At 40.0% G+C, this 12,024-nt stretch overlaps 1 protein-coding gene across 4 annotated transcripts in view; it reads right to left on the reverse strand.

Moving 5' to 3' along the window:
• The window catches only part of ADGRV1 (adhesion G protein-coupled receptor V1), a 230,132-nt gene that overhangs the window by 34,582 nt on the left and 183,526 nt on the right, over positions 1-12,024 (reverse strand). For 3 of the 4 annotated variants that reach the window (XM_083403548.1, XM_083403549.1, XM_083403551.1), the window contains one exon: positions 2,117-2,274. The exons of the other annotated variant lie outside the window; for it this stretch is intronic. In XM_083403548.1, the coding sequence (XP_083259674.1) occupies positions 2,117-2,274 (158 nt within the window). The remainder of the gene's footprint in view (positions 1-2,116; positions 2,275-12,024) is intronic. 4 annotated transcript variants of the gene reach the window in all.

The following is a 12,024-nucleotide window of genomic DNA, read 5'->3' on the forward strand; positions in this document are numbered from 1 at the left end:
ATCTGAGCATCTTTAACCTTGAAGTGGCTAGCCTTAAAGTGTCACAGTGTGTGTCCAAGTGTTGCTTTGCATCCACAGATAGGCTAGTTTGCAGGAGATTCTTAACCACTGGGAAAGCTCTGCAATGAACTCCTAACATCTAATCTGAAGCCAAAGGATTTTTTTTAAAAAAAACTACACCAAGCTTTGTATGACCCAATAGTACCTTCTACCTTAGTACCTTCTACCTTAAAAGGTCGTTCATATTTCTTATAAACACAACAGGCCACAATCCAATAAGCAAAGTGCGCCAGAGAGCATTCATTTAAATGGGCTTAAGTGCACTTAACTCTGAGTTAGAGTGTTGCCAGAGTTGCTCTTTCTCTACATGTTATACTTTCTCTAGGGAGAGCACAATTCCTTTATACATTTCACCCTCAAAAGACTCACCTATTTCTGTTTGGAAAAAATGTTCCTGTTGACACACCTCGAAACACATTACCTCTTAGTAAAATCATGTATTTTTGCTTCTCAGAATTCCTTTCCTATCAGGTTTTTCAGGTCAGTAGGTAGACAATACCATTTTTAATTGCACATATCTAGTTCAAGTCCTTGCTGCAAAATAGGACTACTCACTAGTGACTATTAAGTCACAGATCAACTGATGCAGTCTGTAACAGCATACAAAAATTAAGAAGCAGATGCATGGCAGAAGATGCTTGAAGCAAAAATAATTACAGATGGCTCAAGCATGTTGCATGCCACCTACAATAAACACACACGCATACACCAGATGACGCAGTCTATTGAAGCCATACACATCATCATTTTTATTAGTACCATGCCATAATCTTGCTTTGTGAAAAAGCTACCAGAGACAACCTCCGTGATCTAGAACTTTATCTCATTGATTCATTGAATTAATGTGTTCATTTTAAAGATGGACTAGCTCTGATGGGCTTACCAGCCCCATTTTGCTACTGCAGATGAATAACAAACTACAACAAAAGAAGAAGTAATAAAGGCAATAATCCACCTGGCCTCTTCATGCTATCTAAGGTGATAACAAAAGTTATATGAAACAGCAGGTACATAAAACTGACTTGAGCAGCAAGATCCTAAGCACACTAACTCATTGAACCCTCTGAGTTCAATAGGACATATTCCCCTTAGGTAGGATGACAAAAATGCAGCTCCCTGTCATAAAATCCACCACTTTTCTCAGTGTTCTTTAGTTTAAAAGAAATTGAAAGACACAAATGGCAATCTAAACTTTCCTTTCCGCTCTAATTGTCTCAGAAGTTTGAAGTAAATAAGCCAGGAAGTGGGGGGAGGGGAAAAGGGGAAATGAGTACATTGTGTGATCAGATTGTACTTCTTTTTTTCTCTCTCATGAGACAAAGGAGTTGGGTCTCCAGGACTTATGCCAACAGGAAATTCACTAACATGACTTCTTCCTATACGTAGAAATAAACTGGCAGAAGATCAAAACGGAATGAATAAAAATAATAGCAAAAGGGATCCCCAGTATGTTAGGTATAGTACATTTGGAGAGTTGCTCACTGACTTTAGGTCACTATAAGTGCTACACTTAAACTTATCTGACCCGAGATTTAGAAGGAAAAAAATCTATGGGGATTTTCTCACAAATCTGATAAAAGAGTAAGTATTTGTGGAGAAATCCCTACCAATGTTCTGTGGGCAAAATCAACAAAGACTTTCTCAACACTGCTCAAAATGGATAAGAGGTGCTGTTTATTTCAGTGGGGCCTACACAGAGAACTTTCTCACAGATTATGCCCTAAAATGGTGAAGGACATGGCTGCAAAAAGGGAAAGCCATTCCAGCACTGGGAGAGCTGAGAAGCAGGACTCACTCCATTGACTCTGCTGCAACATGCCACCTCCGTCAGGCCTCCTCTCCCACAACTGTCATCTGGGGGCAGCCATTGCACCCGGCTGCTTCAGTGGGAGAAATAGGAAGGAGGACTTCTTCACCTGTTTAATTTCTGCATAACACAAAAGCTGTTGAAGGCACAGGAAGCCTTCCAGTAAGATAGTGGCTACCTATTTGGAGAGACTAGTTATTGCAGGAACCTGCCTTGTTAGTTTGATTAGGACCATTCCATTTTCCATACCTGCAGCATTCGTTCTTCCTCTGAATACGTCATCATATGCTTTCCACTGGGGAGTCACCTGATAGGCATGGATAAACACCACAAAGACCACCACCAAGCATACTAGTGGAACCAGCACGGCAGTGAAAAGGGCTGCATAAATATTTGGGATAAAGCACCTGGAAAGAAAGAAAAACTAGGTAATTTCCAGACATTATAGGCAGTTTGCATGGTGCAAGGGAGGGGGGGGGGAGGAATCCGACATTTCTTTACAAGCTACAAATTGTTTAATTACCTACTCAAATAACATGACTATTTATTTTCAAGTGGTCTTAATTGCCTTGTACATCTTGAAATAATGAAAAATCATAATTATTAAAATGTGATTAATTTTCTTCTTATTCCAATATAAACAAAAAAGAGCTAAGTACACAGAAAATTATTTTTTACAGCTCTAAATATGTTTATTTAATATGGACACTTAATTGCACCATTTCTTTAAAGTGTGCTGTGTAATTTTCCATTTTGAGCCTTTGTAACCACAAATATCTTTTTTTTTAAAAAAAAAAAACACTTTGAAAAAAATCAAGGAGCTTAATGTGTAATGAAAGGCAACAATTTCCATTGTAGTTAAACCAAACTACATGCCACTTGGAGGCTGAAGCCATTTTTCCTCACCAAACTGCCTCCTCTTGCCATTTCCTCCTCCTTTGTGGCTGTTTGCTTTTTTCATCCATTTAAATTATAACTTACACTCAGTATTTTTACACTGCGGTGGGCAAATGGGTGAGGCTAGACCTCTATATTCCAATTTGGCAATCAAAGAACAGGTGGAAACAAGTACTTTCCTTCTGCAAACCCAACCGTGGGTGGGCAAATTAGGAGGGGGAGATGGATGAGCATTGCATTAGTCAAGGATAGATGAGAACATTGCCTTCTTCTCCACTGATGGAATTTCAATGTCGCATCTTCCAAGGACAACTTCACTGGAATATTTTGTACAATGGATTTTAGCTCCTAGTGCAGAAGCAGTAGCTCTAACCAGTTTTTAGGAATGCAGGACGCTTACACTGAGTCAGGACATGGATCCATCTAGCTTTTAGTACTGCCTACACTGGCTGGCATCATTTCTCCAGAGTTTCAGATTGGAGACATCCTCAGTCCTGCCTCAAATGTCCCACCCATTAGCTACAAGCCTTCCCTAAACTCAGTACATATTCAGTTCCCCTGACTTACTTACTTACAGTTCCCTTTGCACTTGCTTGCATCCTTTTTTAAAACACAGCACTGTTGAAAAGTATGCCTCTAGTATGTGCTAGCATTACAGCTGCTGCCATTTTGTACTCTCCTTAGTAAAATGCTGAATTTCTCGATTTGCCTCAGTAAAGTTCTTAGGACCTTTAATCTACATCATTAAAGACTGCAACTCTAAGCATGCTTATCTGGGAAAATATCCAATTGAACTGAATATGGCTTAATTCAGGCTAAACACATATAAGATTGCACAGACAATGACACATAAGTTATTTTATTCAGAAAATAAACAGGTTTTTGGCTGTACGGGAAGAAACATTTTCAGCTCAAGAATTCCTATCAACAGGATGTTCCTGCCGTTAATCCACTCTTAACATCTTCAAGGAAGCACACAAACATCTGATTTTAGAAACTTCATGAAGCATGAAGGATAAAAATATACGTCCGGCTTAAGATGCAATTCTGGGCTGCATCAATAGGAGTATAGCATCTAGATCAAGGGAAATAATAGTGCCACTGTATTCTGCTCTGGTCAGACCTCACCTGGAGTACTGTGTCCAGTTCTGGGCACCACAGTTCAAGAAGGACACTGACAAACTGGAATGTGTCCAGAGGAGGGCAACCAAAATGGTCTAAGGCCGGGAAACGATGCCTTGTGAGGAACGGCTAAGAGAGCTGGCTGGGCATGTTTAGCCTGGAGAAGAGGAGGTTAAGGGGTGATATGATAGCCATGTTCAAATATATAAAAGGATGTCACATAGAGGAGGGAGAAAGATTGTTTTCTGCTGCTCCAGAGAAGCGGACACGGAGCAATGGATCCAAACTACAAGAAAGAAGATTCCACCTAAACATTAGGAAGAACTTCCTGACAGTAAGAGCTGTTCAACAGTGGAATTTGCTGCCAAGGAGTGTGGTGGAGTCTCCTTCTTTGGAGGTCTTTAAGCAGAGGCTTGACAACCATATGTCAGGAGTGCTCTGAGGGTGTTTCCTGCTTGGCAGGGGGTTGGACTTGATGGCCCTTGTGGTCTCTTCCAACTCTATGATTCTATGATTCTATGATTCTAAGAGAAAACATCATTGTCAATTTAGTTTCCAATGAATACAAATAGATTTATTTTTCACCATTGCTAGGCACAAAGCTCCAAGTAGATTCCATTCCATTGGGCTTTAATTTCTGAACTCTGTTATTTCAAGGAAAAAAGATTTATAGTAAAAATTTCAATTTCTTTCGGAAGATATGGTGCACCCATGACTACTTTGCTTTTTACATAGCAAGAACAAACAGTGGGGGGGGGGGGGAGAGAGATACAAAAAAAACCCCAAAGCTACTTATTAGTTCTCCCAAATATGAATGTGTAATGTTTATTAGTATAGTCGTTGTGATTTAGGCATAAATATCATTAAAGGTATCCTCATCTGAATGCAACCACCCATGTACAGGTGGCTTTACAAAGGTTTACAACAGATGTTCTGGACATGCACAGATGGGCATACACTCCAGTATGCTGGGCCATTATTGAGGAACGGGTGGCAACCATTTCACACGGGGGTTCCATTCCTGGTCCCTACGTGTGTTGCAGAATGTGCATAAGCATGCCCTACCCCCTTCCGGATCCAAAAGGACACACACCCCAGTGGTCACACATCAATTGGATGCACCTAAAATGGTCACTGACTGTATTGGAAACTCACAGGCCTTAAATTCTCAGCTGTGCTTCTGCATTACTGTGTGTCTGCATTGAGACTTATGCCAATTCTGCCAAGGTGTGGGCAGCTGAACCTACACAAACCTGGATCTTTTACGTAGTATTTCCTCTCTAAAAAACATAAAGAAAGAAAGAAAGAAAGAAAGAGCCTACAAAAACTAAACCGTAGCCATGGTTCAAGTGCAAAACTAACTTTAAACAAACTATACTCTCACTGTCAAGATTGAGAAATCACAAAACCCAGGGGTTAGCCCTTAAACAAAATAAGCTTGTGCTTAGGGCATCAAGGGAAGGGGAGGGGGGCGGCACCACATAAATTTTCCATTGCCGGATTTACCATGGACCAGCAACTCCACTTTACAAATTCTGTGACAAAATCTGTCTAAATTAAAGCACAAAAGCCCAGGATTCAGCTGTAAGATAGTACTGAAATTGTTTGTATCATGGAATAAAGTGGAAGTATACAAAAACAAACATTATTTTCCATCTTACTGTAGGTTTTGTTTTATTTCGAAAAATAAAATTTTATTTTATGGTTTATTTTTATATATATATTGAATTAGATATATATGGGGGGACCAAAAGCTTTTAAGTGCTTAGGGCCTCAAAAGGTCTTAATTCAGATCTGACAAAACCTTTATTAAAACTGAGGAAGCATGACTAGTAGTGTCTAACAGATTGAAAGCACCTTCCTATGCACCTAATTCTAGCCTGAACAGGGCTCAATGGAAGTTCTAAGATGACATTATGTACAAGGAACATACAGACTTTGTGCTAACTCTATAAATGGGAACCTGCAAATTTCCTAGATCTGCCCCCTTGTACTGATCCCGTTCATTTCAATGAACCTAATGAGAGTTGCTGGGCATTTAAACACATGACATCCCTGTTTCTGTGAATTCTAAAGGAAGATTTTAGATTAGGATTGACTCATTCCCCTTCATTCTCATTCCTCTGTTCACACAATCAAATGCTAGATTCAGCTTGAGTTTAAACTAGAAGCAACAAAGGTCAAAGAATAGGTTGAGACTATCAACAGAAAATAACATAAGAAATTCTACCAAATGAAGATCTGCCCTTTTTTTTCCAGTTGCAAGCCTCTGAAGTAGAGGCTACTACAATTGCTGGGTACTCTTCTTGCTCTTATACCACCTGTAGGAAGGAACATCAGTATACCGATCTTACTCTGTTTCCCTTTTAATTCTAAATCACCTTTTTGTTGAATGCCTGATATTATGTGCTCTGTTCTACTGAGTGCATGTAAAAACTTATCAGAGCAATTAATTGGAACATTTTGAAATAGGCTATTGGCAGAAAATGCTGACTTTGCAAAATGAGCTTCCCTCTGACCCTCCATATCCCTAATTCTTTTGTAAGCAGTGCTCAGATGAAACCCAGGGAACACATACCTGCAATTGCAACCCAGTTCCTGCACATACACACAAGAGGGTGCATGGAACTTGGTGTGTTTTACATCTAATTTCACACTGCTGTGGACAGTCGCCAGCAAATTCCCTCTGGCATAAACAAGCACAGCCTTAGCTTTAATTAATATACAGTCGTATCTTGGCTCCCGAACGCCTTGCGAGTCGAACATTTTGGCTCTCGAGCACCGCAAACCCGGAAGAGAGCATTCTTTGGAACCCGAACGTCCAACGCAGCTTCCGATTGGCTGCAGGAGCTTCCTGCAGCCAAGTGGAAGCTGCGCCTTGGTTTCCAAACGTTTTGGAAGTCGAATGGACTTCCGGAATGGATTCCATTCGACTTCCGAGGTACCACTGTATGTCCATTGGGCTTCATCTGCACTATACATTTAAAGCCATATCATACCACTTTAAACAGCTATGGCTTCCCCCAAAGTATTTTTGGAATTGCAGTTTGTTACAGGTGCTGAGCTGTGTTAGAAGAATCTTAACAAACCACAGTTCCCAGGATTCTTGGGCCTAGAGCTATAACTGTTGAAGTGGAATATTAGATCTTTAAATGCATGGTGTGGATATGACCCAAGCCTCCTGCAGTGGTCAATGAGTGTCCTCCTTATCTGGCACCGTACTCTTTCCCCAGCACATTGATTCAGGAAACTGAGCTCTGTGACTTGCTGGGTCCCCTCCAGTAGCTTAAAATGGGTTAAATATTAATATAGCAATTTTTAGTGCAATTTTTAAGAACCAGGTGGACATGCACTGTTGCAGTCAAAAAGGGGAGATGCCTCAGACATTATTACTATTACTATTATTACTATTACAACTATTTAAATTTGTATACTGTCCTATACCCATAGAACTCAGGGTGGTTCACAACATGAAATTACAATTAAAAAAACACAAAATACATAACAAAAATAAAAACAAAAACAAGCCAAGGACCCACTCTTCCACAGCACGTTTAAAGGGACATTGGATGTCAATCAGCCAAAGGGCCCTCCTATAATAATTCTCCTTTGGCTGATCCTCTTGTCCTAAGCATGATCTCTCTGTGCGTCAATGTCTTTAGCCAGTACAAACCAATTCATGTGTGGGCTCATTCTTTCCTTCCTGCAGTGTGAATTGCATATTGTCTCTTACACTGCACAACAGACCTCTCACTGGATTCTGCTGCCGCTTTATGCATGGTGAATGCTTTTAAAATGACTGCGTGTTCTTTGCAGGTATACTCATTTTGTCCCTGCGGCTTCCTTTGCTGCCCACAGAATGATGTGGAGAGATGCACAGAGTGCGATGAACGCATCAGAAGAGTTATCTGGTTTTGGCCAGTTCAGTTTGTAAACAATGGTATTACAATTTGAGAGTGTGTGCATATCGTTGTTCACAGTTATTTACTTTTTAGGAGAAAGCACTAAGGCAGTATCTCTGAGTGGATTTAGTCTGCAAATAGCCCTAAATCTACATTTGAAAGACCTGAGCAGAGATTCTGAACCCAAGTACCTCTTATCAAAAGAACTGCATCTGGTGTTCCCAGCTGATGAACAGGAAACAGCAGGCACATGCTGAACTATATGCAAAGGCAGAAGTACAAAACCTTCCTATTGGCTGCTGGTGCTGCTGCACGCTGTTGCTGAGCAAACATTAAGACAAATGCTTGAGGTTACCACTGGCTCAGATCATGTTAGCTTGTTTGTTCTCTGGAAGGAAGGGGGGGAGGGGGACAGACAGTTGTGGCTGCTTACATCTAAAGCATGGCAGACTGTGAGTCTCGTCAACTCTCTGTGCTACAAAGAAAACACTAATGAGATTGCTATAGGCATTTGTTGCTATGTAACTCCCACAGAATAAAACAGGGAGCTATCTTTTAGCTGACCAACTTTTATGGGTGCTAAAGATCACCTAATGTAGATTAATTGCCCCATAGCTATTCTGCTGCATTCATAGTCAGAGTCTTCCCAGACACTAACTTTCTTTCAGGAGGGCAGCACAGACATCATACATCTGCTCAGATGATACTGCCTCAGTTCCAAATAAATCACAATTTCCCAGGGATCGGTCTGTTTACTATGGTTACTTGAGGGTTTTCTCTCCCCACACCCACCCACAAGCACAGTTTTCTGTGGGAAAGATTATGCAGTAGTGTCACAGGCACCTATTGGATTGTATTTTGTGATGTAACTTCCAAGCCATCCAATAGCTCCTGTTTTCCAGCATACACCTTTCTTTCTAAACATTTTCATGGTGCCTGAAACCCCATTCACATAATAAAACTATGTTGGCTGAAAACATGGGAGGGATAGAGTGGCATTGTGCTTGAGGCCTCAACCCAACTCCGGCATACTCAGAAGTTTGGGGCAAAGTGAGCAGGAATGATCCCACTCCCCATGCTCAGTCAATGCAGCTTCGTATGAGCAGACTGTGTATGCTTGCCCTAGCCTCCATCAAAGCACAGACCGCTAGTTATGAAAACCCCAAAGGCTGCATCCAGTACTCTCTGTCTGCTAGTGCAAGGGCTCTTCCACCAGTACATGAGTGAGTTTTAATGTTGCACAACAGGGGACTCCAATGCAATAGATGCACTAGCAGAAACTCATTGTGCAATGGATCACACAACAAAGGGCTCATCCACGCTTTCCTTTGCCTCTTGATATCTTCTGTTTGTCCCATGATTTCTAGCATGGGTCCAATAGGTTTCTCTTTCGTTCTGCTGCTTTCCCTGGGGAAAGCCCACTGTTTACTGAACAAATGTCAGTTCACAGAAAACCCAACAGATGTCTTCTCTGATTCAGCAGTAAACCACAGGCTTTCTCAAGGAAAGTGGCAGGACAGAACAAAAACCTCCCGAACCCGTGCCTAGGAATCACAGGACAAACAGAAGAGTGGATGATTCCAAAATTACCAACAACTTGCTTATGCATTCTCTTGCAGTACAAAATGAAACATTTCACTTCTGGAACAAGCATACTGCCAGGTGATTTTAACATAGATTACATTGCATATCACTCCAGGTTTCCTAGGAAAGCAAGGCTAGCCCTACCCTCTTCCTTTTTATTATTTTAAATATAAAAAAATTCAAAAATACCACAAGTACACAACTTATAAACAATCACTAAATATAAAAAAACATTTAACTATTAAATACAGTTGTACCTTGGTTCTCAAACGCCTTGCAACTCAAACATTTTGGCTCCCAAATGCAGCAAACCAGGAAGTGATTGTTCCGGTTTGTGAACGTTCTTTGGAACCTGAACGTCTGATGTGGCTTATGCGGCTTCTGATTGAGTACAGCTGTACCACATGGAAGCTTTAGGGACTGAATACAGGCCCGTTTGGCAGGCACTTTTGATCATAAAGGTACAACAACTTCGTAGTTGGAATGTAAAATTCAACAGCATGTGATAACTTTTCAAATCAGCTAATAAGGCAACCAAAGGGCATATTTAGCTGTAGAACAGAAGAAAACTAAAACAAAAACTAAAGTTACCCTCTTCCTTTTGCACATATGCTGGACTTTCCCTTTATTACTATTTACAGAGCTCTTGTTTTGGTTTCTCTTTCATGCAGTGTACCTGACTTCACCAGAAATCCCCTTAACTGCCAATGCAACATCAACAGGGAATTTTCTCTACAATGCATTCTGCTCTGAGCGCAAGCAACTTTAAAAGTAAACAGTTCTCAGATGAGCCGTATCAACTGTTCACGTGTCCCAAGTTTAAAAACAGCTGTGGTGTGTATGACTCTATTTACTCAATGACATACTGAAACTTTTGGACTTGTTGCTATTGCCTGCAACACAGTTTATTTTGAATTGGCATTTTCTTGAAACAAATAATATTTTGGATTCATATTACAGTGGAGAACAACAACAAACAAACAAACAACTCAACATGCCTCCCATTAACAGTGATTTTTGCTCTTTCGCTTTTGTTGTTTGTGTGTTTCAGCTCATCCTTTAAGATCTCTGTAGGTTGTATTACAAATTTTGATTTGATTCTACTGGATTGTAGAATTATGTTTAAGAGGAACTGATCAAAGCAGGGAGTCGTCTTCTTTTTGGAACTGCACCTATTTTGATGCTTTTTGAAGAGTTGTAAAGCTGCAAATGCAGTTTAGGATCCACTGCATTTATTTCTGAAGTTGGCTTCCTCCTTTGTTTGCAGTGCACTGATACCTTGCACTTTTCACTCCATATATCAGGTGAAGTGGCCTGGTTTTTGTTAACGTGCTTTGAAACTACTAACTATGCATTCATTCAATTAAAAGTACATTCACTCACCCTTTATCTCCCTTTTGGAACTCTTGAAAAACTGCTTCATGAAGGACAGGGAGGTGGGTTTGTGACATCCCTAGTTTCAGCATCAGCTGTTTTCTGTTTCACTGAGAAAAGAGTTCTACAGCTAGCAGGTCACCACTCAAATTATTTGTGTCTCTATACATTTCAAGATATTTACAAGTTTGATTTATCAAACTGTTCTGAAAACTGTAGGCTGAAGTCACATTTCAGAAGTTTCAACATAAAAGGAACAAGTTCAGTGATGATAGATGTAAAGTTGAATAGCTGAATAAGTCAAATCACTGTGTGCTGTAATGTTGAGAATGACTGGGAAGTATCTGTGTTGTCCCCAAAGCTATTAAATCAAATTTGAAGAAACAGTGTTGAGGGTATATCAGAACTATTCCTTTCCCACCACAAGAAAATGTGATGCCGAATGTTATCTTGACTATTTTGCATGAATCAAGAATATGTGAGTTTTCATGTTCAGGATATGCAAAGAAAGGATAAGAAAACAACGTATAAGCTGTCCTGCCTGAGCTCCAGTAAATGAGGACAAATATCAAGTGAGTCTTGTAGGACAGGTGACAGGTTAAAGGACAAAAATGTCCTTTAAGAATGATAATGTAAATCTGTCCCATCTAACTTTATTGATTAAAGCAGTTTAGACTTGTTTTATTTGTCTTTTATACAGAAAAGTAGGATTTTTTAAAAAAATCAAATACATTTGTAAGGCAAAACTCAGCTAAATTTTACTTGGAGTAAATCTACTGAAATTAATAGACCTAGCTTTGTCATCTTTGTTAATATCAATGGGATTACTTGGAGTAAAACTTAGCTGAATACCACCCACAGAGTTTAATGTTGCAAGTGGGCAAAACTGAAAAATCACTCCTGATGAGATTCTGAGTATGTTTGTGGTTGGTACTGCTAGTCTCTAAATTACAACAGCTGAGTGATAGTCAACATTAACCCTACTCAGAGTAGACCCACTGAAATCAATGGGCATAAGTAGCATAAGTCCCTTAAGTTCAATGGAATCTACTTTGATTATGACCTGGGTATCACCTATTGTTATTAAACGAATGTGTGATCAGCCTACTCAATGCTCTCTATTTTTGTCAGCTATAAAATGTTCAGGTTTTGATATCATTCTAAGAACTGGAATGCTGGGCAAACATCTCTCTCACACACATAAAGAGACACACTGGAAATATTTCTGAGTATCTGTCTGATTTAACATGCATACACTGGGGGTGGGGGAAGGTACAC

Source organism: Podarcis tiliguerta (genome assembly GCF_965153285.1).
Source record: "Podarcis tiliguerta genome assembly, chromosome: 11".
Taxonomy (NCBI): Eukaryota; Metazoa; Chordata; class Lepidosauria; order Squamata; family Lacertidae; genus Podarcis; species Podarcis tiliguerta.